The 27,599-nt window shown below is 37.9% G+C and overlaps 1 protein-coding gene across 8 annotated transcripts in view; it reads left to right on the forward strand.

The window, feature by feature from the left end:
- NSD1 (nuclear receptor binding SET domain protein 1) overlaps positions 1-27,599 on the forward strand; it is a 148,133-nt gene that overhangs the window by 73,652 nt on the left and 46,882 nt on the right. For all 8 annotated transcript variants that reach the window (XM_069591771.1, XM_069591766.1, XM_069591769.1 and 5 more), the window contains 7 exons: positions 47-2,615; positions 13,886-14,010; positions 16,487-16,757; positions 17,822-17,931; positions 23,974-24,049; positions 26,364-26,482; positions 27,428-27,571. In XM_069591771.1, the coding sequence (XP_069447872.1) occupies positions 47-2,615; positions 13,886-14,010; positions 16,487-16,757; positions 17,822-17,931; positions 23,974-24,049; positions 26,364-26,482; positions 27,428-27,571 (3,414 nt within the window). The remainder of the gene's footprint in view (positions 1-46; positions 2,616-13,885; positions 14,011-16,486; positions 16,758-17,821; positions 17,932-23,973; positions 24,050-26,363; positions 26,483-27,427; positions 27,572-27,599) is intronic.

Here is a 27,599-nt window from a genome sequence, read left to right on the forward strand (position 1 = left end):
TTCTGTTTCTTAGATGAGTAATAATCTTTTTTTCTTTACATTTAAGGTTCCTCAGAAGATTTTGAGTAAATGGGAAGCCAGTGTTGGTCTTGCTGAGCAGTATGATATTCCCAAAGGGTCGAAGAACCGAAAGTGTGTCACCAGTTCAATCAAGTTGGACAGCGAGGAGGATATGCCATTTGAGGACTGTACAAATGATCCTGAGTCAGAACATGACCTGTTGCTTAATGGCTGCTTGAAATCTCTGGCTTTTGACTCTGAACATTCTGCAGATGAAAAGGAAAAACCCTGTGCTAAGTCTCGAGCCAGAAAGAGCTCTGATAATCCAAAAAGGACTAGTGTGAAAAAGGGCCATATGCAATTTGAAACACATAAGGAAGAACGGAGGGGAAAGATTCCAGAAAACCTTGGCTTAAACTTTATTTCTGGGGATGTGTCTGATAAGCAGGCCTCGAATGAACTTTCCCGGATAGCGAACAGCCTCACAGGGCCCGGCACTGCCCCAGGAAGTTTCCTGTTTTCTTCTTGTGCAAAAAACACTGCAAAGAAAGAATTTGAGACTTCAAATTGTGACTCTTTACTGGGCTTGTCTGAGGGTGCCTTGATCTCTAAACGTTCTGGGGAGAAGAAGAAATTCCAGCGAGGTCTGGTGTGTAGTTCGAAAGTACAGCTCTGCTATATTGGAGCAGGTGATGAGGAAAAACGAAGTGATTCCATTAGTATTTGTACCACTTCTGATGATGGAAGCAGTGATCTGGATCCTGTAGATCATAGTTCAGAGTCTGATAACAGTGTCCTTGAAATTACAGATGCTTTTGATAGATCAGAGAACCTGTTACCTGTGCAAAAAAATGAAAAGGTAAAGTATTCTAGGTATCCTGCCGCAAACACTAAGGTAAAAGCAAAGCAGAAGTCTCTGATTACTAACTCACATACGGACCACCTAATGAATTGTACCAAGACAGCAGAGCCTGGAACTGAGACGTCTCAGATTAATCTCTCTGATCTTAAAGTGTCAAGTCTTGTCCGAAAACCCCAACCAGATTTTAGAAATGATGGATTTTCTCCAAAATTCAGCACATCATCAAGCATTTCCAGTGAGAACTCAATAATAAAAGGTGGGGCTAAAAATCAAGCTCTGTTACATTCAAAAAGCAAACAGCCCAAAATTCGAAGTATCAAGTGCAAACATAAAGAACACCCGGTTGTAGCAGAACCTCCAGTTGCAAATGAGGACTGCAGTTTGAAATGCTGCTCTTCTGATAACAAAGGCTCTCCTTTGGCCAGCATTTCTAAAAGCGGGAAAGTGGATGGACTGAAACTACTGAGCAACATGCATGAGAAAACCAGGGATTCGAGTGACATAGAAACAGCAGTGGTGAAACACGTTCTGTCAGAGTTGAAGGAACTCTCTTACAGATCCTTAGGTGAAGATGTCAGTGACTCTGGAACGTCAAAGCCATCGAAACCATTACTTTTTTCTTCTGCCTCTGGTCAGAACCATATACCTATTGAACCAGACTACAAATTCAGTACATTACTAATGATGTTGAAAGATATGCATGATAGTAAGACCAAGGAGCAACGAATAATGACAGCTCAGAACTTGGTCTCTTATCGGAGTCCTGGTCTTGGGGACTGTTCTACCAGTAGTCCTGTGTCAGCTCCTAAGGTCTTGGTTTCAGGAGGCTCCAATCACAGTTCAGAAAAAATTGGAGATGGCACTCAGGATCCAGTCCACCCTGGCCCTGGTGGGGGCAACTCTGCACTGTCTGGGGAGCTGTCTACTTCCCTGCCTGGCTTGGGGTCTGATAAAAGAGACCTCCCTGCTGCTGGCAAAAATCGTTCAAACTGCGTTACTAGGCGCAACTGTGGTCGATCAAAGCCATCCAAATTTCGAGATGGTTTTTCAGCCCAGTTGGGAAAGAACACAGTGAACCGTAAAGCCTTAAAAACAGAACGCAGAAGAAAACTGAACGAGCTTCCAGCTGTGACTCTTGAGGCTGCACTACAGGGAGACAGAGAGAGTAGGGGTTCAGAGAATAGCTCCTCCAGAGGTGAGGCAGAAGACCCTGGTAAGGAACCACCCCTTCAATTAATGGGCCATTTAACAAGTAAAGATGGTGCCCATTTTTCCAGTGTTAGTTTTGATAATAAAGTCAACCAGTCTGACCCTGAAAAAATTTCTGAAAAAGGCCCCTCTTTTGAAATCAGAAAAGTCCCAGAGCTGGACTCTGAAATGAACAGTGAGAATGATGAACCTAATAGTGTAAACGAAGCAGTGCCTAAAAAGCGATGGCAGCGTTTAAACCAAAGGCGCACTAAACCTCGTAAACGCACTAACAGACTTAAGGAGAAAGAAAACTCTGAGGGTGCCTTTGGGGTCTTGCTTCCTGCTGACCCTGTAAAGAAGGAAGACGAGTTCCCAGAGCAGAGACCTCCTGCTTTGACAAACAAACTAGAGCCTGCACTGACAGATCCAAATCGTGCCGACCACTTAGATTCAGCTGGGCCACGGTTGAATGTTTGTGATAAATCGAAAGCCAGCAATGAGGAGATGGAAAAGGAGCCAGGAATTCCCAGTTTGACTCCTCAACCTGAGCTCCCCGAACCAGGTAAGGGTTCCTAACTGTGAAAGAAAGGGACTAGATGAAGTGATGATAATGATACCCTACCAAATTTAGTCTGTTTTCACGGAAGACCTAAGTATAAATTGGGAGGGAAGGGTTAATTACTTGAAGTGAAAAAAGGGCTTTATGTAGAAGGGTCTGAATTTTGATGACCAGGTTTCCACATACTTTCAGAAGTTACATTTTACCAAGAAGCTCTTTTTTCTTTTGCTTTTAATAAGTATCAAGAACATTTTGTTTCTGCTCCCCATTTCATACCTTTTAAAATCTGTGAACTTTTGGGGGCTCTGTATTTGAGAGGTTCTGAGCGTAAGATTAAAATCTAGTTGTTAGTTTACAGAAAGCTAATACATTTTATTGAATGTTAAGCTCTTACAGCCTAAGGAAGGCTCTCCTGTTATATGGACAAAGGGGATATGTTTTTGAAAAAATGTGACTGTTTTGTGGTACTTATTTGAAGAACTTAGATGTCTTGCATCCCTTCTGGAATGAAGTTTGAGAATAAATTTTAAAAAATCTGAAATACCAGGGTATCCTACCTTAGCTGCAGAAGGAAAGCAGCATAAGTTTTTCAAAATATAAGTATTATGCATTGAGGTAAAACTGACTTTTCTTAAAAGATTTCTCCATAATGTTTACCATAGTAGATTCTGTTTTCTAACAGCTTTATTGAAATATAATTCACATATCATAAAGTTCACCTTTTGAAAGTTTGTACTTCAGTGGTTTTTAGTATACTCAGACTTGTGCATCCATAAACATGATTAATTTTGGAACATTTGCATAAGCCTCGAAAGAAATCTTGCAACCTTTATCAATCTCTCTTCATTTCGGCCCGGTCTATAGATTTGCTTGTTCTATACATTTCATATAAATGGAATCATATAATATGTGGTATTTTGGGGTGTTTTGCTTTGCGTTTATATCAGCACTTTATATTTATTATGGTAAAAAACACATGAATGTACCTTCTGAACAAGTTGAAAGTGTATACTACAGTCTTACCTATATGTGCCTTATTGTACAGCACCATTTATTAAGCATGCTGTACTTTTCCCCATGTATGTTCAGTCACTAAGTTGTGTCCAACTCTTTGCAACCTCATGGACCCTGGCATGCCAGGCTCTTCTGTCCTCTACCAGCTCCTGGAATTTGCTCAGATTCATGTCTATTGAGTTCGTGATGCTACCTAATCATCTTGTTCTTTGTCGACCCCTTTTGCTTTTGCCTTCAATGTTTCCCAGGATCAGGGTCTTTTCCAGTGAGTTGGCTTTGCATCAGGTGTCCAAACTGTTGGAAATCCTTTGTCAGAGATAATTTATATGTTAAAGGGTTTATTTCTGTACTCTCTGTTCTGTTGATCTATATGTTTGTCTTTATGGTAATAACAAAGTTTGTTTTGACTACTGTAGTTGTGTAGTATGTTTTGAAAACAATGTATGATCAGTCTTTGTCAAGAGTATTTTTAGTATAGGATGGCTTTTTTGTATTTCTGCAAAAAATGACATTAGGATTTTGACAAAGTACTGAGTCTAAAGATCACTTATGTAGTATGGATGTTTTATTAATGTTAAATCTTTGAATCCATAAACGCAGACTGTCTTTTCATTTATTTGTGTTTAGTACTCAACTCCCTCACATCCTTGCTTAAGTTTATTTGTGAGTGTTTTATTCTTTTTTACTGTATTGTGAGATTGTTTTCTTAATTTCCTTTTTGAATTATTTGTTGTTATTGTATAGAAACACAAAGTAAAATTAATTAATATAATTCATTTATTTTTAATTGCAGGATAATCGCTTTACGGTATTGTGTTGGTTTCTACTAAACATCAACCCGCAGTCTGATGTTTTTAAAACAGTGTTTATTTCGTCTGTGCTGGGGCTTCGTTGCCGTGAGGGCTTCTCTCTAGTTGTGGCAAGCGGGGGCTGTACTCCCTAGTTGCAGTGTCCAGGGCTCTCACTGCGCTGGCTTCTCTTGCTGCTGAGCGCAGGCTCTGCGGTGAGCAGGCTTCAGTAGTTGTGGCTCCTGGACTCAGTAGTTGTGGCACACGGGCTTAGCTGCTCCTTTGCATGTAGAATCTTTCTGGATCACAGATCGAACCCATGTCTCCTGCATTGGCAGGCAGATTCTTTACCACTGAGCCACCAGGGAAGCCCAGAAACACAACTGAGTTTTAAATGTTGATTTTTCTCTTTCAGCTTTACTGAATTCATTATTATTCTTACGGCTTTTCTTTTTTGTGGAATCTTTAGGGTTTTCTTTACATAAGGTCATGGTATCTATGAACTGAGATAATTTTACTTTCTCCTTTCTAATTTGAATGTCTGTTATTTATAATTGTTTATAATTCTTGTCAAATTGCTCTGGCTCGGACTTCCAGTGTCATGTTAAATTGGCAAGAATGGGCATCCTAGCCCTTTTCCTGACCTTTCAGTTTTTCACCATAGATGCTCATGTTAGCTGCGAGATTTTCATAAATAACCTTTATTTTAGATTGTTTCTTTATGTTCCTAGTTTGTTGAGTGTCTTCTATTAGGAGAAAGTGTTGAATTTGGTCTTTTTCTGCACCAATTGAGATGATCGTGGTGCTTCCCAGGTGACTCACAGGTTAAGAATATTCCTGCCAAAGCGGGAGAGGCAAGAGATGTGGGTTTTATCCTGGATCTGCACTCATCTCACATGCTAGCAAAGTAATGCTTGAAATTCTCCAAGCCAGGCTTCAACAGTATGTGAACCGTGAACTTCCACATGTTCAGGTTGGATTTAGAAAAGGCAGAGAAACCAGAGATCAAATTGCCAACATCCGTTAGATCATCAAAAAGAGAAGAGAGTTTCAGAAAAACATCTACTTATGCTTTTTTGACTACGCAAAGCCTTTGACTGTGTGGATCACAATAAACTGTGGAAAATTCTTCAAGAGATGGGAATACCAGACCACCTCACCTGCCTCCTGAGAAATCTGTTTGCAGGTCAGGAAGCAACAGTTAGAACTGGATATGGGAAAACAGACTGGTTCCAAATCGGAAAAGGAGCACATCAAAGCTGTATATTGTCACCCTGCTTATTTAACTTCTAGGCAGAGTAAATCATGCAAAATGACAGGCTGGATGAAGCACAAGCTGGAATCAAGATTGCCAGGAGAAATATTAATAACCTCAGATATGCAGATGATACCACCTTTATGGCAGAAAGCGAAGAGGAACTAAAGAGCCTCTTGATGAAAGTGAAAGAGGAAAGTGAAAAAGCTGGCTTAAAACTCAGCATTCAGAAAACTAAGATCATGGCATCCGATCCCATCACTTCATGGCAAATAAATGGGGGAAACAATGGAAATAATGAGAGACTTTATTTTTTTGGACTCCAAAATCATTGCAGATGGTAACTGCAGCCATAAAATTAAAAGAAGCTTGCTCTTTGGAAGAAAAGTTATGACCAACCTAGACAGCATATTAAAAACCAGAGACATCGCTTTGCCAACAAAGGTCCCTCTAGTCAAAGCTCTGGTTTTTCCAGTAGTCATGTATGGATGTGAGAGTTGGACTATAAAGAAAGCTGAGCACTAAGGAACTGATGCTTTTGAACTGTGGTGTTGGAGAAGACTCTTGAGAATCCCTTGGACTGCAAGGAGATCCAACCAGTCAATCCTAAAGAAGATCAGTTCTGGGTGTTCATTGAAAGGACTGATGCTGAAGCTGAAACTCCAATACTTTGGCCACCTGCTAAGAACTGACTGACTCATTGGAAAAGACCCTGATTCTGGGATAGATTGAATGCTGGAGTAGAAGGGGACGACAGAGGATGAGATGGCTGGATGACATCACTGACTTGATGGACATTTGTTTACTCAAACATGAGTTTGCTTAAGCCCCGGGAGTTGATGATAGACAGGAAAGCCTCACGTGCTGCAGTCCATGGGGTGGCAAAGGGTCCAAAGAGACTGAACTGAGCTGAAAGGTACTGAAATCAGAGTGTTATCTTATCACTGTGGAATTATGTTAGAGATCAGTAGCAAAAGATACTTGAAGATAACCCGTAAATTTTCAAGTGTAATGTGACATTTACCAAGAAAGATCTTTGACCTAGCCATTGAAAGTTTCAATAAATACTGAAAAAATACAAAGGGTGATTGCACAGAAGAAAGCATTTAAATGATTTTTTGGAAAATAACCTGTATATTTTCAAGTGTAATGTGACCTTTACCAAGAAAGATCTTTGACCTAGCCATTGAAAGCTTCAGTAAAGTTAGAAGACTGAAAAAGCACAAAGGGCAGTTGCAGAGAAGTAAGCATTTAAATGAGCAATTAGTATCAGAATGAGAAATTTATATCAAAGATACTTTTAAAATCCCTTGTGTTTGGAAATTAATTGTCCACTTTTAAACAGTGGGTGTATCTTAAGAAGCCATAGCAAGAAAATAGAAAATAAAAATGCAAAGAGATTTTTCCAGAATTTGTTGCATGCAGCTTCAGTTGCTCAGTGTAGTTGAATACAAAGTGGAGTTTTGAATAAGGTATGAAAAGAAAACAAATAATGGATACTAGGATAAAAATGTGTGAAATTTTGAACAAAGTCTGTAGTTTAGTTAATAATGTTGTATCACATGTTAATTTCTTAGTTTTGTTTGTTTTTTACAGAACATAGTATTTCTTTAGGTTCTCAGAATTGGATTAGAAATTTCAAGCCTCATTCAAAAGGTGTTTTAAAATCACTAAGATGATAAGCTTTCTAAACTTTTAGCTGTAATACTTGATGCCAAAATGCATGGAATTATATCAAAGTTTTGAGTGAATATAAATTAGAAATCTCGCATTCAGATTAAGTCAAACAAATGGAATGAATGTCATAAAATTTTTTGCTAGACAATAACTCATTTTTTCCAAAATATGTTATACATAATATATATATATATGCATACACCCACACAAAAGCTTTTCTATTATGCTTATAAAGACTTAAGAAAGAAAAATTTTTTAAAAAGGATGGAGAAATTAGAAAACATGCTGAATAAAATAGTAGCACTGATTTTGAAATAGAAGAAGTAAAATAAACTAGATAATTTAAAAATCATCATAGAGTGTACTTGTTTTTAAACATGACCACTCATTAGAAACACTTATAGAGCTTTGGAGAAAAAAGTACTATCTGGGCATTTGTATTCTTCAAGAAATCCCAAGATAATTTTGATATGCATCTGGATTTTAAAAAGTACTTACAGGTTTTTCTATAAAATAGTAGTTTAGTCTTAAAGAATTCTAGTATTTTTTTTGACTGTTACTGTTTTTTGTTGACTGTCATGATTTCTTTTAGACATCGGTGTTCTCTTGTAGATCACTGAGTTTCCTTAATACAATTGTTTTGAATTCTTTGATAATTCATAGATCTCTGTTAGTTTATGGTTAGTTTCTGAAGATTTATTTTGATTCTTTGGGATGTGTTTCCTTGTTTCTTCATATATTTCATACTCCCTCCTACCCCTGCCCCCCTGGCCCTAGTTTCATGCATTTGAATTTGATTAAACAGCCACTTTTTTGTGTCTTTACAGACTGGCTTCATATAGGGGAAGGCGTACCAATCATATTGGCTAGAGATTCTGGGGACCTCTGGAATCTTTTTTGTAGAATGGGCTTCTGTGGGCTTGTGTGTGTAGTTTCCTAATCAGAGAGGTTTGTCTATTTCTTTTCCAGGAGTTTGCAATCTCTTGCTTCCTCTTGTGTTTTTCTGCAGTACTGCAAGTTAGTTGTTGCTATTGCAACAAGCTTTCTCACTGTCTTTAATTCTCAGCAGCTCCCAGGTATCTGAAGAAGCCAGCTCTCTGTTAGCTTCCACAAGCAGGCCAAACAGGTACTAGTCCCTTGGTCAATTTTCTAAAAATCCAGATTTCCAAATACTCCCTCTTTTACCTCCGTTTGTAGAGAGAAGCCAGGAGTTTAGTACTTTCTCCCAGTCTTACCAATCTGGCCCCTGTCTATGTCACTATAGCCCCTCTGGTTCCACAACATGTTCCCTCTCTCCCTTATTTGTAGTGCCTCCAAGAGTCCAAACTGTGTGACTTCTCTTGGGTTCCCAGTCAGATTAGACAGAAACGAAAAAACTGCAATGTTGGACACCTCCAACATTCAGCTTTAAGGGGGAGCTCAATTGTGCTTGCTTTCAGAGTGGCAGTCTCAGGTAAAGTGAATTGGCTCTTCTAATCCATTTCAGTGCTGTTTTTCATGGGTTTGCTTGCCCTGGGGTACTGTAACTTCTTAACTGATTCTGCCTTCCTGCTGTACAAGTTTTGAGGAACTGCCAGAATGTTTTGCAAAGGTGTCTACCTTTACATATACACCTATTTGACAAAGCTGTCCTGGCTGGTGTCAAGTGGTATTTCATTACTATGATTTTGATTTGCATTTCCCTGATGACTGACCATATTGAACATCTTTTTTTATATGTTTTTTGATCACTTAAAATGTTTTTTGGGCTGTTTGTCTTTATTATTTAATTGTAAGAATTCTTTACATGGTCTCTATATAAGTCCACTATTAGATATGATTTGCACATATTTTCTCATATTTTGTGGGTCACCATTTTTATTCTTAATCATATATTTTGAAGCACAGACATTCTTAATTTTGACAAAGTCTGATTTGCCCATTTTTTCTTTGGTTCTTTGTGCTTTTGGTTTCATAGCTCAAGTAACCATTGTTAATCTAGTTGTCTCAGCACCATTTGTGAAGAAGGGTATTCTTTCCCCATTGAATGGTCCTGGCACCCTCTTTGAAAATCTTTTGACCATAAATGTGATAGTTTATTTCTGGACTCTCAATTCTTTTTTATTACTATATATGTCTGTCTATATGCCAGTACCACAAATTCTTAATCTTTGTAGTAATTAATTAGTGTAGCTCTGAAATCAGAAAGTACAAGTCTTCCAACGTTATCCCTTTTCAAGACCATTTTGACTCTTCTGGATTTTTGCATTTCTGTATTTATTTTAGGTGCTTCTTATCATTTCTGCCGAAAAGCCAGCTGGGATTTTGATAGAGGTTGTGCTGAATCATAGGTCAATTTGAGCAGTGTTGGCATTGTAACAATGTTAGGTTTTCCAACCTATGAACAAGAGATGGCATTTCATTAATTTAGGTCATCTTTGTTTTCTTTCAACAATGTTTTGTAGTTTTCAGTGTACAACTCTTGCATTTCTTCTGTTCGTTTTGTCCCTTAGTATTTTTATCCTTTTTTGGTGCTATTATAAATAATATTATTTTCTTAGTTTCATTCTTGGATTTCCCATTGCTAGTATGTAAGAAATACAGTTGACTTTAAAAAAAATTTTTTTACTTAATTTTTTAATTGAAGGATAATTGCTTTACAGAATTGTGTTGGTTTCTGCCAAACACCAGCATGAATCAGACATAGGTATACATACGTGCCCTCCCTTTTTGAAGCTCCCTCCCACTTTCCTCCCCATCCTACCCCTCTAGGTTGTTACAGAGCCCCGGTTTGAGTTCCCACAGTTGACTTTTATATATTGATCTTATGTGTTGCAACCTTGCTGAACTTTTTTTTTTAAGCTCTAATCGTTTTATTATGAATTCCTTAGTATTTCCTGGGCTTCCCTAGTAACTCGCATGGTAAAGCATCTGCCTGCAATGCAGGAGACACGGGTTCGATCCCCGGGTCAGGAAGTTCCCCTGGAGAAGGAAATGGCAACCCACTCCAGTATTCTTGCCTGGAGAATTTCATGGACAAAGGAGTCTGGCAGGCTATAGTCCATGGGGTTGCAATGTCTTCAGCCAAAAGAGATGGTTTTGCTTCATCCTTTCTAATCTGGGTAGATTTTGTTTCTTTTTCTTATCTAATTGCCCTAGCTTAATCCTTCAGTGCATTGTTGAGGACAAGTAGAGTGAACAGACACCCTTGTGTTACTCCTGATGTTAGGGAGGAAAGCTTCTGGGATTTCACCATTTAACTATGATATTTATTTACTGGGATTTTGATACACAGCCTTTCAGACTGAGAAAATTCCCTCTATACCCAGTTTGTTTAGTTTTTCAGATTTTTTTTGTATGTTTATTGAGATGATTATTCCTGTTTATTTTGTTTAATATGACCTATTAACTTTCTTACGGGGGCTTGAATTTTCCTGTCCATCAGACTGTAAACTGACGGGAGGATCAGTCACAATTTCTGAAGGACTTGTCCTCTCTCCTGCTCCCCTTCTGCTTAGTGCCAAAGCACCTTTCCTTGTGGTCTCCTGGAGGTTGACATACGGTTTACTTCCGTGTCGCTATAACTCTGAGGATAGAGTCTTTCGGGACCCAAGTTTAGTCTCCTTTGAACTCCTGCCTCCCAACAGGGTTGCCAAGAAGTCCTCAGGACAAAATCAGTTTCAGTGCTCTCCTTATTTCCGTGGGTTATTACTTTCCATTGGATTTTGGTTTGTAGTTCTTTACAGTTTTGTCAGTTTTTACTTCGTTTAAGGTAGGTTTTTAAACATATTTATGCAGTATTTGTATTTACTTTCAACAGGAGATGTGGGCTGAGTAATTTGCCATTATTATGAAGAGTTGTTTATATTTTTGCCTCCACCCTCCCTTTAAATTCTTTTTCCTCTGAGATCCCAGAACTAGAGTAGAGGTATGACAGGGTTTAATAATCTGTATTGGTGGATTGATGTTGCTGTTAGTATTCTAGTTTCTTGGGAAATACCAGTGTTTTGAAGAAAAGATCTAAACTTACTCAGGGTAAAGTTTACATTCTACAAAAGTCACACACTTTTTAAGTGTGAAAGCAAATGTTTTTTAGTAAATTTACTGAGTTGCACAAATATCCCTATAAATCAGTTTTTGAATATTTATAGCATTTCTGTAAGATCATCATAGTTAGCCCCTGTTCCTATTCCTAGTCCCAGGCAACCACTAGTCTACTCTCTTATCTCTATAGATTTGCCCTTTCTGGACATTTTATATTAATGGAATTATACAATGCATGATCTTTTTGTCTTTGTTTTTTTCATTTAATATAATGTTTCTGTGGATTACTAATATTGTGGCATGTAGCAATATCTTACTCATTTTGGCAATGTGCCCAGGATCACCCATGTCCCTGATGTCATATTTCCTATTCCCAGTGTGTTCCTCACTTTGAACATCCTGCCTTGCACTCGGGGACTCCCACAACAAGCGTGCCCCATGTCCTGTGCATCTTGGGCACCTCATCTTTCTCTCCACCTGCCAGAAAAATCCCACATTCAGGGTGTCCCATGCCTAAAACACTCCTATTTTATAACTTTCTATGTCTTGAGAACCCTATATTCTGTGCATCTGGGCACCCGGGCCTCAGATATGGATGGCTCCGCTTACCTGTTCCCTGCTTTCCACCGCTTGCCCTCTTTTTGTTGTGCCCAGTGTCTTGGGGCCCCCATGCTGACTGCACTGGGTGCTGTACCCTAGTTTGCCCCAGTGCTTGTTGAGCCTGTGACCTTTCCTTTTGTTTTCCTTTTTTTAAGAGAACACCCATATTGCCACATTAAAATGAGGCAGGAATAACGTTCTCTGAAGTCACCATATTATGAAGTATTCCTGGCCTCTTGAGTAGATTGTATCCAGCATTCTGTAGGCATTAGCCTCTGCTCCCAAAGAGTTTATAGTATAGTAAAATGATTCTTGTTGTTTTTCAGTCGTTACTTCTCGTCTGACCCTTTGCCACCCCATGGACTGCAGCATGCCAGGCTTTGCTGTCCTTAACAATCTCCCAAAATTTGTGCAAATTCATATCCATTGAGTCAGTGATGCTGTCTGTCTCATCCTCTGCAGTACGAAAAGTAAAGTGATTACAACATGTGAAGTATATTAAGACTAGGATAAAGGTTTATAGGGAAATTATAATAGATACTTGTTTCACTGTTAATTCAAAGAGAAATGGTATAGTACTTTGATATTTTGGTTATAAAACATGGCAAGAGGTATATTTTTAAAGCAGGTACCCAGAATTCTATATCTTATCTTTTCTGTCGGGATACATGCCATATATTTTTAAATGCTATATTGGCATACATTTAATGGTTTACAGATAACTATTTTTTTGATGTTTCTAAAGTGAAACTCATCACAACTGTGATAGAAAATACGTGTGAAATGCTTTTGAAATTCATGTTGTCGTACTGATAGGGTAAATATTCTATCTGGATATTCATCTAATATTCTGCATAATCCAGCGAGAAGTTGTTTAGTCACTAAGTTGTGTGATTCTTCTGCAACTCTATAGACTGTAGCCCACCAGGCTCCTCTGTCCATGGGATTTCCCAGGCAAGAACACCGGAGTGGGTTGCCATTTCCTTCTCTAGGGGATCTTCCCGACCCACGGATCAAACCCGTGTCTCCTGCATTGGCAGGTGGATTCTTTACCATTGAACTACCTGCTGCTGCTAAGTCACTTCAGTCGTGTTCGACTCTGTGCGACCCCATAGATGGCAGACCACCAGGCTCTCCCGTCCCTGGGATTCTCCAGGCAAGAACACTGGAGTGGGTTGCCATTTCCATCTCCAATGCATGAAAGTGAAAAGTGAAATTGAAGTCGCTCAGTCGTGTCCGACTCTTCGCGACCCCATGGACTGCAGCCTACCAGGCTCCTCCGTCCATGGGATTTTCCAGGCAAGAGAGGAGTGGGGTGCCATTGCCTTCTCCATTGAACTACCTGGGAACCCCCTTAAGAGAGATGCTACGTGGTGGTCTTTATGATTTTGCCTGATTTAGAATCTATATTGTATTATTAGCTCTGTCACTGTAAGATGCTGTGTGCTCTAGTGCCCTTACTCGCTCAGTCGTGTCCAACTGTGCGACCCCATGGACTGTAGCCTAGCAGGCTACTCTGTACCTGGGATTCTCCAGACAAGAATGCCGGTGTGGGCGGGCATGCCCTCCTCCAGGGGATCTTCCTGACCCAGGGATCAAACCCAGGTCTCCCACGTTGCAGGTGGATTCTTTACCATCTGAGCCACCAGGGAAGCAGCTATAGGACTAGTTTCAGTTTAATTTCCTTAAGCTTAGGTGGGCTGTTTGTGGATAGAGCAACAAAGGTCTTCCTTCCTCCCAATTTTTGCATAAGGTAAACCATAGCAAATCATTTTTACCCTCTTGGAGCTTAAACCATAGTGTTTTTTGTGAGTTTCCTATTTCTGTTCCTTTGGGAATGCAGAGATGGTTACATGAAAACATTGGATTTCTCTCTAACTTTTTGTTTAATACTGAACTTGTGCCTCCTCTTTTAGCTGTGCGATCAGAGAAGAAACGCCTTAGGAAGCCAAGCAAGTGGCTTCTAGAATATACAGAAGAATATGATCAGATATTTGCTCCTAAGAAAAAACAAAAGAAGACACAGGAACAGGTGCACAAGGTATATTCCAACATTTCAACAATGTTTTATCAGTCCTTTTAGGTTACTGCAATTTTGCCTTCATTATCATGTTTTATCTTCACGGGACAATAGTTTCCTTAACTGGAATCTTGTTTTTTAGTTTTTTATTTCCAGTTTCTGGCATAGTGTTTAGCATATACTAGTTATACAGAAAAGGTATAAATGATTCTACATACTATGTGTGTATAGTGTGTGTGTGTATACTTGCCCCTTTTGCTTTTGAAACTATTTTAATGATTTAGGAGTATTACTATGATAAAATATTTAGTAAAAAATAATATAAATAATATAAAAATAATAGCTTGATCCTGATTCTGTCAACAAATGTTACAGTACCTATTTGCTTTATTTTTCACTTGAATTGCTTGAAACTCAAAGTATTTTAAAGTAAATTAGAGATATTTTGCAGAGAAGGCAATGGCACCCCACTCCAGTACTCTTGCCTGGAAAATCCCATGGATGGAGGAGCCTGGTAGGCTGCCGTCCATGGGGTTGCGAAGAGTCAGACACGACTGAGTGACTTCAGTTTCTCTTTTCACTTTCATGCATTGGAGAAGGAAATGGCAACCCACTCCAGTGTTCTTGCCTGGAGAATCCCAAGGACGGGGGAGCCTGGTGGTCTGCCGTCTATGGGGTCTCACAGAGTTGGACACGACTGAAGTGACATAGCAGCAGTAGCAGCAGCAGAGATATTTTGACTCTGTTACTACTTGTACCTCTGAAAATCTAATAAATCCTTGTTCAGATTTCCCCAGTTATTTCCTAAGCTTTACATTTAATTTATCTGAAACAAGATCCAGTCCAGGACTACACTTTATATCTTGTTGTTGTATTTCTTGAATCACTTTAAATCTAGGCCAGTCCCCCGTTTTCTTGACTCTGTGTAAGTGATGAGAGTGACATATTAAAAGTATCTGCCTTCTCAATTTGCTTCTAGGTTCCCTGTTAAGTGGTAGTTTTAACTAACATTTTGATAGATTCAAGTTAAACATTTTGGCTAGGTTACATCATAGCTGTTGCATGACATTGAAAAGTATTTAACCTCCACTAGCTCAAAATGGTGATTAACTGATCTCTCTGGTTTGAGTTATGCTTCACCTCTTTTGATCAAACAACAGTACACGTATAAATTTGACTCCAACAGAATATCCTGTTTCCCATCAGCTATTTCCCTGGTTTTTTTTTAAGCAATTATAATTCCTTGTCTATATCAATAATTTCATTTGAAGTTACAAAATGAAGACTTTCAGATTTTATTATTTCTTCTGCTTATATTATCTGGCAGTCTCATTTTATAGTATAGAAATGGGTATATTTCTTTCCCATTAATGTATCAATTTAACATTGGAAGTTTATTATTAGCTGCTTTTATTGATGACACATTAGGGAATCTTTTGGAGAAGGAAATGGCCAACCCACTCCAGTATCTTTGCCAGGAGAATTACATGGACAGAAGCCTGGCGGGCTACCGTCCATAGGGTCTCAGAGTCAGACACGGCAGAGAAACTAACACTTTGACTGAAAGTGAATATTTTTTTTCTTTTCTTTTAGATCATCACTATGGCCTTAATGAATTTTTATAGCTTTAGTGTTTCTCAGTCTCTGTGATGTTGAATAATTTGCTTTGGAAATGAATTGAGATCATTCTGTCGTTCCTGAGATCATTTTGTCGTTTTTGTCTTACCTGTCAATGATGTTTTTACCCTTTAAAATTATAGTGAAATATATGTATATAACATAAAATTCATCATTTTAACCTTTTTTCCTTCCAGTTTTTATCTATTTTTGTTCTTGGCTATCCTGGCTCTTCTTTGCTACACGTGGGCTTTCTCTAGTTGTGGCAAGTAGGGGGTACACTTAGTTGTGGTGCGTAGGCTTCTCATTGTGGTAGCTTGTCTTGTGCAGCATCAGCTCTAGGCGCGCCAGCTTTAGTAGTTGGAGTGTGCAGCCTCTGAAACACGGGCTCAGTAGTGTTGTCGGCGGGCTTAGTTGCTCTGTGTCATGTGGAATCTTCCTAGACCTGGCATTGAACCCGTGTCTCCTGCACTGGCAGATTCTTACCCAACTGTGCCACCAGGGAAGTCCCTGACCATTTTTTAAGTGTAAAATTCTGTGACATTAAGTATGAAAACATACTTTTTCATGTTTTCAAACTGAAACTCAGTATCTCTTAAAATGTTTCCACTTCCCCCTTCCTTTAATCCCTAGCAACCACTACTCTAGTTTTTTTGTCTCTGTGACAATTTTCCTGTTAACAGAATTCACCTCATACAAGTGAAATCATACAATATTTGTCATTTTATGTCTGCTCATTTCAGTTAGTGTTATGTCTTCAGGGTTCTTCCATTTGTAGCATGTGTCAGAATTTCATTCCTTTATAAGTGCATTATTCTTTTTAACACTTGAATCACAACAATTTTGGCCTATGGATTGCCCGTTTATCTTTTGTTCTTAGGTAAGTTCCCGCTGTGAAGAGGAAAGCCTTTTAGCCCGATGTCGATCTAGTGCTCAGAACAAACAGGTGGATGAGAATTCTTTGATTTCAACCAAAGAAGAGCCTCCAGTTCTTGAAAGGGAGGCTCCATTTTTGGAAGGGCCCTTGGCTCAGTCAGAACTTGGAGGTGGACATGCTGAGTTGCCACAGCTGACCTTATCTGTGCCTGTGGCTCCGGAAGTCTCTCCACGGCCTGCCCTTGAGTCTGAGGAATTGCTAGTTAAACCACCAGGTAAGATGGGGATGGGTCTCAGTATGTAAGTGGGTATACTTAGAGGATGCAGGAGATTTTAGTATGTTTTGATGGAAAGCCAGTAATGTATCTGTGTACAACAAACTATCCATTTTGATCCTGGGAAATTCTTACAGTACTGGCTAATGGATACAGTTACTGATCATGAATTGGCGGTGTACTGTCAGGAAGACATATTTAAAAAAAAAAAACAAAAACTAGGCTCCTTACACTGTTACTGCTCTTCATAATTGTTGACCAACCACAGTGTGAATCGGCACTCAGACTAGGATTTTGGGGAAGAGCACTGCATACTAGTTGAGTAAACACAAAAAAATTATACTTTAGATACTGATTTTTACCAATCTTTGTGTTACTTGGGAAGTTGTTTTTAATTTTATACTTTTTAAAATACTGACTTTTGAGTATTGTAGTCAGCCAAGGAAAATTCTGCATGTAACTTTCTTAAATTCCCAAGAATTGCTTGTGATGTTATTCTTTAGAAAGGTATCCAGTTGTGCAGAATCAAATAAGACAGAATCAAAAAGAATAATCCCCATTATGTGCCAAACTGTTATTTGGCCGTTTTATATAATTCTTAAGAGCAGTCCTATAAAGTAAGTAAGTGTCTCTACTTATTTAGGAACAGAACAAAAGTTCTACTCTTGGTCCATTTATGCCCTGAATTCTGGCTCTGTTGAATTCACTTCTCCTTTTTTTTTTTTTCCACCAGTTGATTGCTCTAAATGCAGTTATGCCCTTTTGATTTCTCCCTTAGTTCATTTGTGATTTAAAAAACATATATATATAGTATATACACACACATTGACATTAGAACAACCTCACATTAGTTTGTGTCTATATTCAGAACTATTTTCTTATTTTGTTTTACATTAACTAGTATTTTAGAATAAATAAATTTTTACCCCGTCTCTTCCCAGAATATCATGAGAAAAAAAAACAAAAAAATAGATGACTAATTTTTGCATGATACATAAGTTTTTTAAAAAATCAGCTTGTGCCCAGTTTCTGAATCATCTAATGAAAAGATACATGCATTTCAGGAAATTACGAAAGTAAGCGTCAGAGAAAACCAACTAAGAAACTTCTTGAATCCAATGATTTAGACCCTGGATTTATGCCCAAGAAAGGGGATCTTGGCCTTACTAAAAAGGTATGTTAATTTTAGTCAATTCTAAAATAGGGTTGCATCCAGGAAATAGGAGATTTTAAAAACAAATCTTTTAGTAATACCTATAACATCAATACACATGTACATAGAAATTCTAGAATGTCAGAGTATATATGGTTCATCTGAGTGGTTCTACATTAACAGACCATTTTGCATTTGTATGAATATATGTACCAGTTGGTTTTAGATTTTCTTTTGAAATGAAAATGAAAAAAGCCTTTACAATTGAGTAAAGTTTGCATTTGTTGTAATCTCTTTTCTTGGTTCAAAACTTCTTACCTGATTTCTACTACACTTCTGTCTCTACAAGCCACTGTAAGTTAATGCCATTGCATTCAGTGTCTGAGTAATACCTCAGAAAAGGCCGTGTTCAACTATAATCCAGGCATAAACATTTCATCTTCAGTTTTGTGAACTTGGTTCCCATTAGCCAAGAAGGCATAATTTTATAGTAGTTAGAAAATTATTTTCTAATTCTATAATGAATCATAACTGGATATTGAATCCTTAGGATATATCCTGTTCTCTTTGTATTTGAGGAATAAGTATATGTTAAAGTTTCAGTTGTAGGATGCACAGATTTCCTGTTTTTAAATATATATATATAGATATATTTATTTATTTATTTGGTTGCATTGGGTCTTACAGTAATGGCACACAGGATCTTTCATTATGGTGGACAGACTCTAGTGTTTGCACTTGGGCTCAGTGCTTATGGCGTCCATTGCTCTGTGGCATGTAGGATCTTAGTTCTCTGACCAGAAATCAAACTTGCATCCCCTGCACTGCCAGGCAGATTCTTAACTACTGGACCACCAGAGAAACCGCCAGATTTCCCGTTTTTAAAAATTCTTTTTCGTTAAAGAAAAAATATAAGATTGTAATCAAGTCATAAATAAATTGAGTTTCTGGAATTCTTTTCTTAGCCCTGGCAAACTTCTAATCTTTAATCCTATATTAAGTCCCCTTGTTTTTGTTAGTCACCCACCAGTAAATGTAAAATTTATTTGTATTTTTATTAATATTTTATTTTATTTTTTAAAAATGTATTTATTTATTTTTTAGTTGCCTAATCATTTTTTTTTTTTTTAATTTTAAAATCTTTAATTCTTACATGTGTTTTGGGAACACATGTGAGAATATATTATTTTAAAAAGTCATTTTATGTACTTTAGTTTTTCTTCTCAAAGCAATCCTGTGACATGGACTTTTCAGTTTTTCTTAGGTTCATCTCTTGCCCTCTGCATTTTCTTTGCAGTCCGTGCAACCTTCAGTGACAATATGTCTCCAACCCACTATCCTCTTGTTCCTTATACTCTAGTAAGGCTGAGAACATCTCCTGCAGTGCTTTCTCTCCTGGCTTGTATTATTCAAATCATAGCCACTTTGCAAGATTGTTGGAAAAGGGCCAGGGAAACTGGGATTCAGTTGAGCATGGAAGTGACTTTTGCAATCAGATGATAGATTTAATAGGTGAGTCATGGGAGGCCTGTTGTCTTACTGCTAGAAGTGAGGCACTGCAAATATCAAAAGAAAGTAAGAACTCAGGCGAGTTAAGTGAATGATCCCCTCCTCCCATTTTGTGCTAAGCTGCTTCAGTCATGTCCAACTCTATGTGACCCTGTGCGGTATAGCACACCAGGTTCCTCTGTCCATGGGATTCTCCAAGCAGGAATACTGGAGTGGGTTACCATTTCCTTCTCCAGGGGGTCGGCCTTCCCGACCCAGGGATTGAACCTGTGTTTCTTTACATCTCCTGCCTTGACAGGCGGGTTCTTTACCGCTGCTGCCATCTGGGAAGCTCTATGGAGCTATAATTGACATACCTAAGTTAATGATGTGAAGAAATAAGATGAAATTTGAATCCTCAGTTTTGAGGTTTTGAGACTGTGTTACTTAAAAAATAGTGTTAATTTGTTTTATAATAACTGTAAATGCAGTGTTAAAATTGTATTTTAAAATAGTTAATCTGTGTAACCTTGCTCTGTCCAATGTAGGTTTCTAATATGAATTTAAGAGGATAAAAAGCATGATTTAGTTGGAACTTCCTTGGCTGTCTAGTGGTTAAAAGAGTCCTCACTTCCACTCCAGGGGGCAGAAAACACATGGTTTGCTTGATGTGTGTGTGTGCTCACTTGCTCAGTTGTGTCCTTCTCTTTGTGACCCCATGGACTGTAGCCTTCCAGGCTCTTCTGTCCATCGGATTTCCCAGGGAAGAATATTGAAGTGGGTTACCATTTTCTACGCCAGGGGATCTTCCTGACCCAAGGATCAAACCAGTGTTCTCTTGCATTTCCAGGTGGATTCTTTTTACCACTGCTCCACTTTGGATGCCGATTTAGTTGATACACTTAATTTTAATAGGCGAATGTGTCCCAGAACTCTTGAGATTTAATTTACGCCAATCAAATGCACAGATCTGAATTGTTTGATGTCAATTGATAGACAGTTGTTTATACCATGTAATAAGTACCAGCCAAACTAAATATGCTATATAAATCCACTACCCCCAGAAGTTCTCTTGTGCCCCCTTTCATTAATTTTCCATTCTCATCTCTTCCAGAGGCAAAACTTTCTAACTTCTGTTACCATAGATTAGTTTTGCTTGTTCTTTCTTTTTTTTAAGTTTTGGTTGCGCTGGGTTATCATTGCTGCAGGTGGGCTTTCTCTGGTTGCGGTGTGCAGGCATCTTGTGATGGCTTCTCTTTTGGCAGAATATGGGCTCTCGAATGCATGGACTTCCATAGTTGCAGATTGCAGCCTCAATAGTTGTCGCTAATGGGCCTCTTGGCCTATGGAATCTTTCTGGAGCAGAGATTGAATTTGTGTCCTCTACATTAGCAGGCAGATTCTTAACCACCAGACCATCAGGGAAATCCAGTTTTGCTTGTTCTTAAATGTCATATATTTTGTTTTGTTTTTGTTAGCTGGCTACTTTTATTCAAGACACTTATTTGAGATCTATCCACAAAGTTGCTGTTTCAGTAGTTCACTTCCTTTTATTGCTGAGTAGTAGTTCAAGTAGTTTGCTTGTCTTTTTTCCTGTTGAGGTACATTTGTGTTTTCATTTTGGGTCTATTAATTTTAAGGCTGGTATGAATATACTCAGAGTCTTTTTGTGTACACATATTTTCATTTTTTCTTGGTTTTGTAAATACTTAGGGTTGGGAATGCTGACTCATAAATGTTTTGCTTTTAAAGAAAATGCCAAACACTTCTCCAAAGTGCTTGTACAACTTCACATTCTCAGCAGTGATATATCAAAGTTTTAGTTGCTCCACATCTTTAATAGCATTTTGTTTACTGGTCTTTTTAAAATTTAGCCATTGTCGTGGATATGAAATGATACCTAATTATGGTTTTAATTTGTATTCTCTAGCGACTAATGATTTTGAGCCCCTTGTTATGTGCTTACTGACCATTCCTATATCTTATCAAACAACTATTCAAGCACACATATATTTGGTTGGGCTGTTCAGCTTTTTTATAGTTGCCTTTTTAGGAGTACTTTTTGTATTTGGAATATGAGTCTGTTGTCAGGTATATATACTGTAAATATTTTTTCCCAGTTTGATGGTTGCCTGTTTATTTTTAAGTTGTATCTTTCATGAAAAGGAATTTTTTAAGTTTTTTTTATGATTTACATTTTGTGTTTATTTCAAGAAATCTTTTCTTACCACATCGACACAAAGATGTACTTGTTGTGATTTCCTTAGAGATTTTATGATTTTGATTTTATGTGTAGATATTCATTTTTTTAAAAAAATGATTAATGACTATTCGATAAATTTCTGTGAAGAGTGAAGAATAAGAGATAATACTTGTATTAGTTTGGCTGCCATGACAAAGCAACACAGGCCAGGCGGCTCACACAACATTAATTTTTGCACAACTCTGGCGGCCAGAGTCTGGGATCAAGGTTTCAGCAGAATTCCTTTCTTCTAAGGCCTCTCTCCGTGGCTTGTAGACGTCCGTCTTCCTCCCCATGGCATGAGGTCATTTTGTTTGAAGTTGTTGTTGTTGTTTAGTCCCTGAGTCATGTCCAGTTCTTTGCAACACCATGAACTGTAGCCCACCAGGCTCGTCTCTCCTTGGGATTTCCCAGGCAGGAATACTGGAGTGGGTTGCCATTTCTTTCTTCAGGGTAGATCTTCATTTTTTGAGACGGAGTTTTGAAGTGCATATCCAGTTGTTTTAGTACCATTAGTTAAAAATCTCTATTGCTATCCAATTCTCTTACATATTTTTGGTTTCTTTAAGCATTAAATATAATTAATGTCCCTGTCACTGTTGCATTTTTAGTTTTTTGGTAGGGAGATGGGAATCAGATTTGGTGCTAGAACAAGTGAAAACGAGAATTGTTGGTGATGGCTAGACCCAGACTCTGGAGAAAAGTTACCTCTAAGTCAATTCTACTGTCTGACCTAGTCAACTTCATAAATTCCTGGCCACTCCAAACTGTATTTTGAAACCATCAGGTTGAAACCATGATTCAGCTCAGTCTTGGGACTTTGTCATGGGTTAACAGGCAGGCCACATCTTTCATATAAATGGATCAGTCCGTGGCTTCAGAGAAAGAGGTAGTCTGTTGCGGTACTGGTACTTTAAGAGTGCACTGACTTAATACATATCCACACCAGGCTACACATAAAACAAATTAATGGAATCTTCCATGTACCCTCCAAGGCACTTACAGAGTCCTGTGGTCTTTTTTATTACAAGCAGAGCTGATGGATTTTTATTCACATAGTGTGATTTGTGTGTATGTACCTTGTTATTTCTATTTTAACTTAACAAAGTTGTTGATATCAGACATTAGAATATTTTCTGTATTATTCTCTGACTATAGTTGTGGGAACATTCTGATTTTTTTTTGTCCCATAACTTTTGGGTTAGTGTTAAACAATGAAGTATGAATTAGTTATCAAAGTAATATAAATGGTAGTTTTCTTTATATTATGTAATCTATTTTGTGTGTTTCTCTACTGGTGTTTTGTTCGTTTTAACTAGATACCTAACATTAGCTCTTTGATTTTATTTGACTTTATAAGACTGATCTACACTGAACATGAGGAAAGTTATATTCTTATAGTTTAATAATGTATATAAGAAGCATTCAGAAATTCACAGCTGCATTTTATGTTGTTTTGACCTCAAACTCTGGGAACTTCATAGCAAGAATAGCATCTGTTAAATTTGCTTTTGTGGCCACTAAATTTTTACAGTCATGATGAAGAATATTATTCTTGTAGGAGAAGACATTTTCTTGGAATAGAACTAATTGATACAGGCATTAGTAGTAGGGGAATAAAATGTGTAGTAAATTATTCTTGATGTTTAAGGTTGGCTTTTTTTTTGGCCATGGTGCATGGCCTGTGGAATCCTATTAATACTTCCCCAACCAGGGACCCTTGGCAGTGAAAGCGTGGAGTCCCAACTGCTAGACTGCCAGGGAATTCACAATATTTCAAGTGTTTTGTTTTTAGTTTCCATGTTGTTTTAATTTATATTTCTTAATGGATAGCAACTTGAATTAGAAATACTTTCCATGATACAAACTTTTTATGTTTAGATTTCACCAAGTAGATAAGTCTCTGTAAAATCCAGTGGCCGTATAAGTATAATATTAGGAAGGTAGATTTTAAATACAGGGTGGCATGGAATAGAATTGAGCTGGTGGGTATATGACCACATACTTTTTCACTCCTACTTCAATGAGAACAGTGTTCTGTATATGCTCTGTACACTGGAAATCTCTTGAGTATGCCAGTGTCCTGTGTGTGTGCGCGCCTCCTGCCCGCCCAATGCCTGTCTGCCCCATGTGGTGTTCTTGAGTTTTAGAGGATTAAAAAAATCAGATGCTTTCCGTCACAAAGTTTCTTTATTGTTGTACTGTTCCTTTAATTGTCCAAAATAGCTAAGATTCTATATCTATGTCAATAGGCAGTCCAACTTTTGGCATATAATGTAAAGGATTTAATGTCTACTCCTGTGTAAAACATGATGCATCTTACTTATTTACAGTGTTATGAAGCTGGTCACTTGGAGAATGACATTAATGAATCGTGTGTTGCACCTCGTTCTAAAGAGTTTGGTGGAGGTGAGTATCTTGAGATTTTAAAAATGGATTACAGAAATAACTGTGAAGTCGGCTAAGTGAGAACAGTAAGATTGCAAGTTCTAAGACTTGTTTGCTCAATATGTGCTTCAAATAACACTAGGAAATTGTATTGATTCATTTCCATCTTCATGCTGAAATTAGTTAAATGTTACTAGAATTATATTAGCATTAAGGAAATGTTAAGTATAGCAGAGAAAAATCAGTTCCTATTCTTATTAGATAATTCTCTATACTGCATCATTCATTACTTTCTTGGCTTTGATTCAGTTTTTATTTCTGTGGAATAGAAATAGAGTATTTGAGTTAAGGGGAAATTGCAAATCATCTTAAGTCTTTCATGGTCTTGTATTCTTTTATCACACCTGTGACCTTGGTCAGAGAAGAGTTTAAACATTTGAGCCTAGTCTATTATAGTTGCATCCTAAGGCCTTGGGAATCTTCTGGATTAAATTTAAATCTATTTCCTGGAACTTGTGCTTGGTCACCTTGTTTCTGCCCACAGGAAGAATTGACAGTGCTTCGTTTAATAACAGATGAAGTAATAACAGTTACAGTATCTACCACATTTTTTGCTTAAGGACTGTTACCTTTAATCAGTCTAAAGCATTTCAAGAATTGGGATATTATCTATATTATCCCTATTTGTAGAAGAAACATGAAGATGAAAGAGGCTGGCAGAGTTGGGATGTTCAAATCTGACCAAATTTATTGCCACACTACTGCCTCGTTATCTAGTCTGTATTTTCTTTTTTCTCCATTTGAATTCTTTCTACCCCTTTGATCATGTTGTCTGCCAGTGCCATGTACTAATGTGTCATTCCTGAAATATTAGCCTATATTTGAGCATGGTGCATCAGATATGGTCTATCAGCAAAAGGTATTATGGGGAGATTGTATTTTTTGTGGTCTTCAGTGTACACTTCTGTAAATGTGATCTGTGATTATTAAGTTTTTCAGCAAGTAAGTTTAGCGGTATATTAACTTATTTTAACCCTGTATGCAGTTATATAGTTATATAGGATGGTAAATTTGTTTGTTTGATTTAAATAACAAAAAGTACTTTCAAAATGATATCAGCTCTTCCCATATACACTTGTACTTCAGCTTTTTGTAAAACCTACTGCCTGTACATAATCTTTTGTAAGTTTCATCTAAGTGTTTTAATTTGTCAGAAATTTGAACCTTTATTCTGCCACCATATTGACTCTTCCTTTTTAGTCTTAGTCTGTCAGCTGCTTTGATAGCAGAGCTTCTCCGTCTCGATCAGGCAGTTCAAGAAGAGAACCCTAAATCAGTCTTCCAAAGTCCCGCCTTCGTGTTGATATCTAGCCTAAATATCCTGGAACATTTTACAAAATACCTCTTTAGAGTCCTCCTAATGTTTCTATAACAGAAAGTGGAACTATGTAGAATATAAATTGAAGGAGAATCTAGACCATTTTCACAATATGTCAGACTAGGCATTTATTTTATACTGTTGGATGTTCAAGATTGTAATACCGCTGCATGAATATATCTGTTTGGCTGATAGATGTATTGATTGGGCTAGGGAGGTGTTCGTCTCTCCTCCTGTAAGCCAGATCTTATGTATTTCAGTTTTTTATCTAAATCCTTAAGTCAGAGAGTGATATACTTTATTGTCTTTAATCTTGGAGGCCTGGTTTTAGTTATCTTTAGTTATCTTTACCTGACTACTAAATGCATTTCCTCCCTATCTGAACGATATTAAAGTCCTTTCTGGAACTAGAAAATCTTTCATATCAATCACATAAAATGAAATTGCTTTAATAATCTATACATTTACTGTTTAATCTGTATGAAACAGAACATATATATATACCCATACATACGTACTTTCCTGGTACCTCAGATGCTAAAGCATCTGCCTACAATGTGGGAGACCCGGGTTCGATCCCTGGGTCAGGAAGATCCTCTGGAGAAGGAAATGGCAACCCACTCCAGTACTCTTGCCAGGAAAATCCAATGGATGGGGAACCTGGTAGGCTACAGTCCATGGGGTTACAAAGAGTCTGACATGACTGAGTGACTTCACTTCATACATACATATATATGTATGTATATAGCCATTTCCCCAACTACATATATACTAATGGGTAAGTCTCTTTTTTTTTTAGTCTTCCCCTGTTTTCCTCATCTACAAAGTCAGAGAATTAAAATTAAGGTTGTTTTCACTCTTGACATTCCATAATTCTAGGAAGTACCTTTAGTCGAGGTTAGAAGTTCTAAGACGTACATTATCAGCCATTAGGTAACACCTGTTGTCCTGTCCTAGGCACTGCCAAGCTGTTTGATAGACCAAGGAAGCGAAAACGACAGAGGCATGCTACAGCCAAGGTGCATTGTAAAAAAGTGAGAAATGACACCTCATCAAAAGAAACTCCAAACTCTGAGGTATTACTCAGTTCCTCATCTTTTGACCTTCCATAGTGAAGCTTCTTTTCACAATAGAGTCCACACCCCTCTTTCCCTTGAGTTTACCTGAAAATAGTATTTTATTGAAACTGCTAGTAGTGACAAGGAATACTGGAGAAAAGGAGAACCTGATTCTAGTAGAAGTAAGTCAAAATACATATAGTACCTGTGGGCATGACCTTTTTAAAAGATCACACCTCATGCTCTAAATGTCAGATGAAATATATAATTTGTTTCATCATGAAGTAAAATTGTTCTAAAACCAGAGAGCACCAATACCAAGAAAATACATGATCCAAATGAACTTGGATATTGCCCTTTAAACGTTGAGACTGCTACAGTTAAGGGAAAAACTCATTTGCTTATATATTGAAACCACCAACTACTTAATTTAGAGTAATGTTTGTAACCGGTGACTTTTAAGAAACGGAAGTTTAAAGCCATTTTGTTACAGAGCATCACTGAAGTCATTGATGCTATCCCTCACTTTCCAATTCAGGTTAAGAGAGAATTAGAACAAGTCAGGTCAGCATCATACATTATGGTGCAGAGCATTTCTTTCCAGGACAATATGAATAGAATGCCCAAGGGGGGCATTATTTAGGAAATACTGATCTTGGAAGGACAAATAAGTAATCAAATAAACTTAAGAATGTTTTCTCTCCCTTAGTGAAACCTTAAAATGGAACAGCTCAAAAAGTTCCAGTGGAACAGCCTCAGAGCAGTTAGTGGCAGGGCATGAGGCGCCCACTACCCGCCCAATCACAGCAGGGTTAGAACTAACATTGCATGCAGTCCGCCCGCGTGATTGGCTGAACATCTGTAAGTGCTTAATGGATAGACAAATAGCAGCCCAGAGGGAGGGGGTCAGATGGCGGAGACATCAATAATACAGATGTGGGATGTTATTTTTTTCTCTGCAAGGGAGAACTGATGACACACAGGACAGCTACAAGCCCCAAGGACACTATGGAGGAGGGTGTAGAAAACGACCATGGAATGCCTGCATCTAAAAAACTGCAGGGGGAGCGAGGAGGTGGAGCCGCACTCAAGGAGAATGTCTGTCAGGTAGAGAATGTTTGCCGACTTGCATTTT

The sequence above is a fragment of the Ovis canadensis genome, chromosome 5 (assembly GCF_042477335.2).
Source record: "Ovis canadensis isolate MfBH-ARS-UI-01 breed Bighorn chromosome 5, ARS-UI_OviCan_v2, whole genome shotgun sequence".
In the NCBI taxonomy this organism is placed as follows: Eukaryota; Metazoa; Chordata; class Mammalia; order Artiodactyla; family Bovidae; genus Ovis; species Ovis canadensis.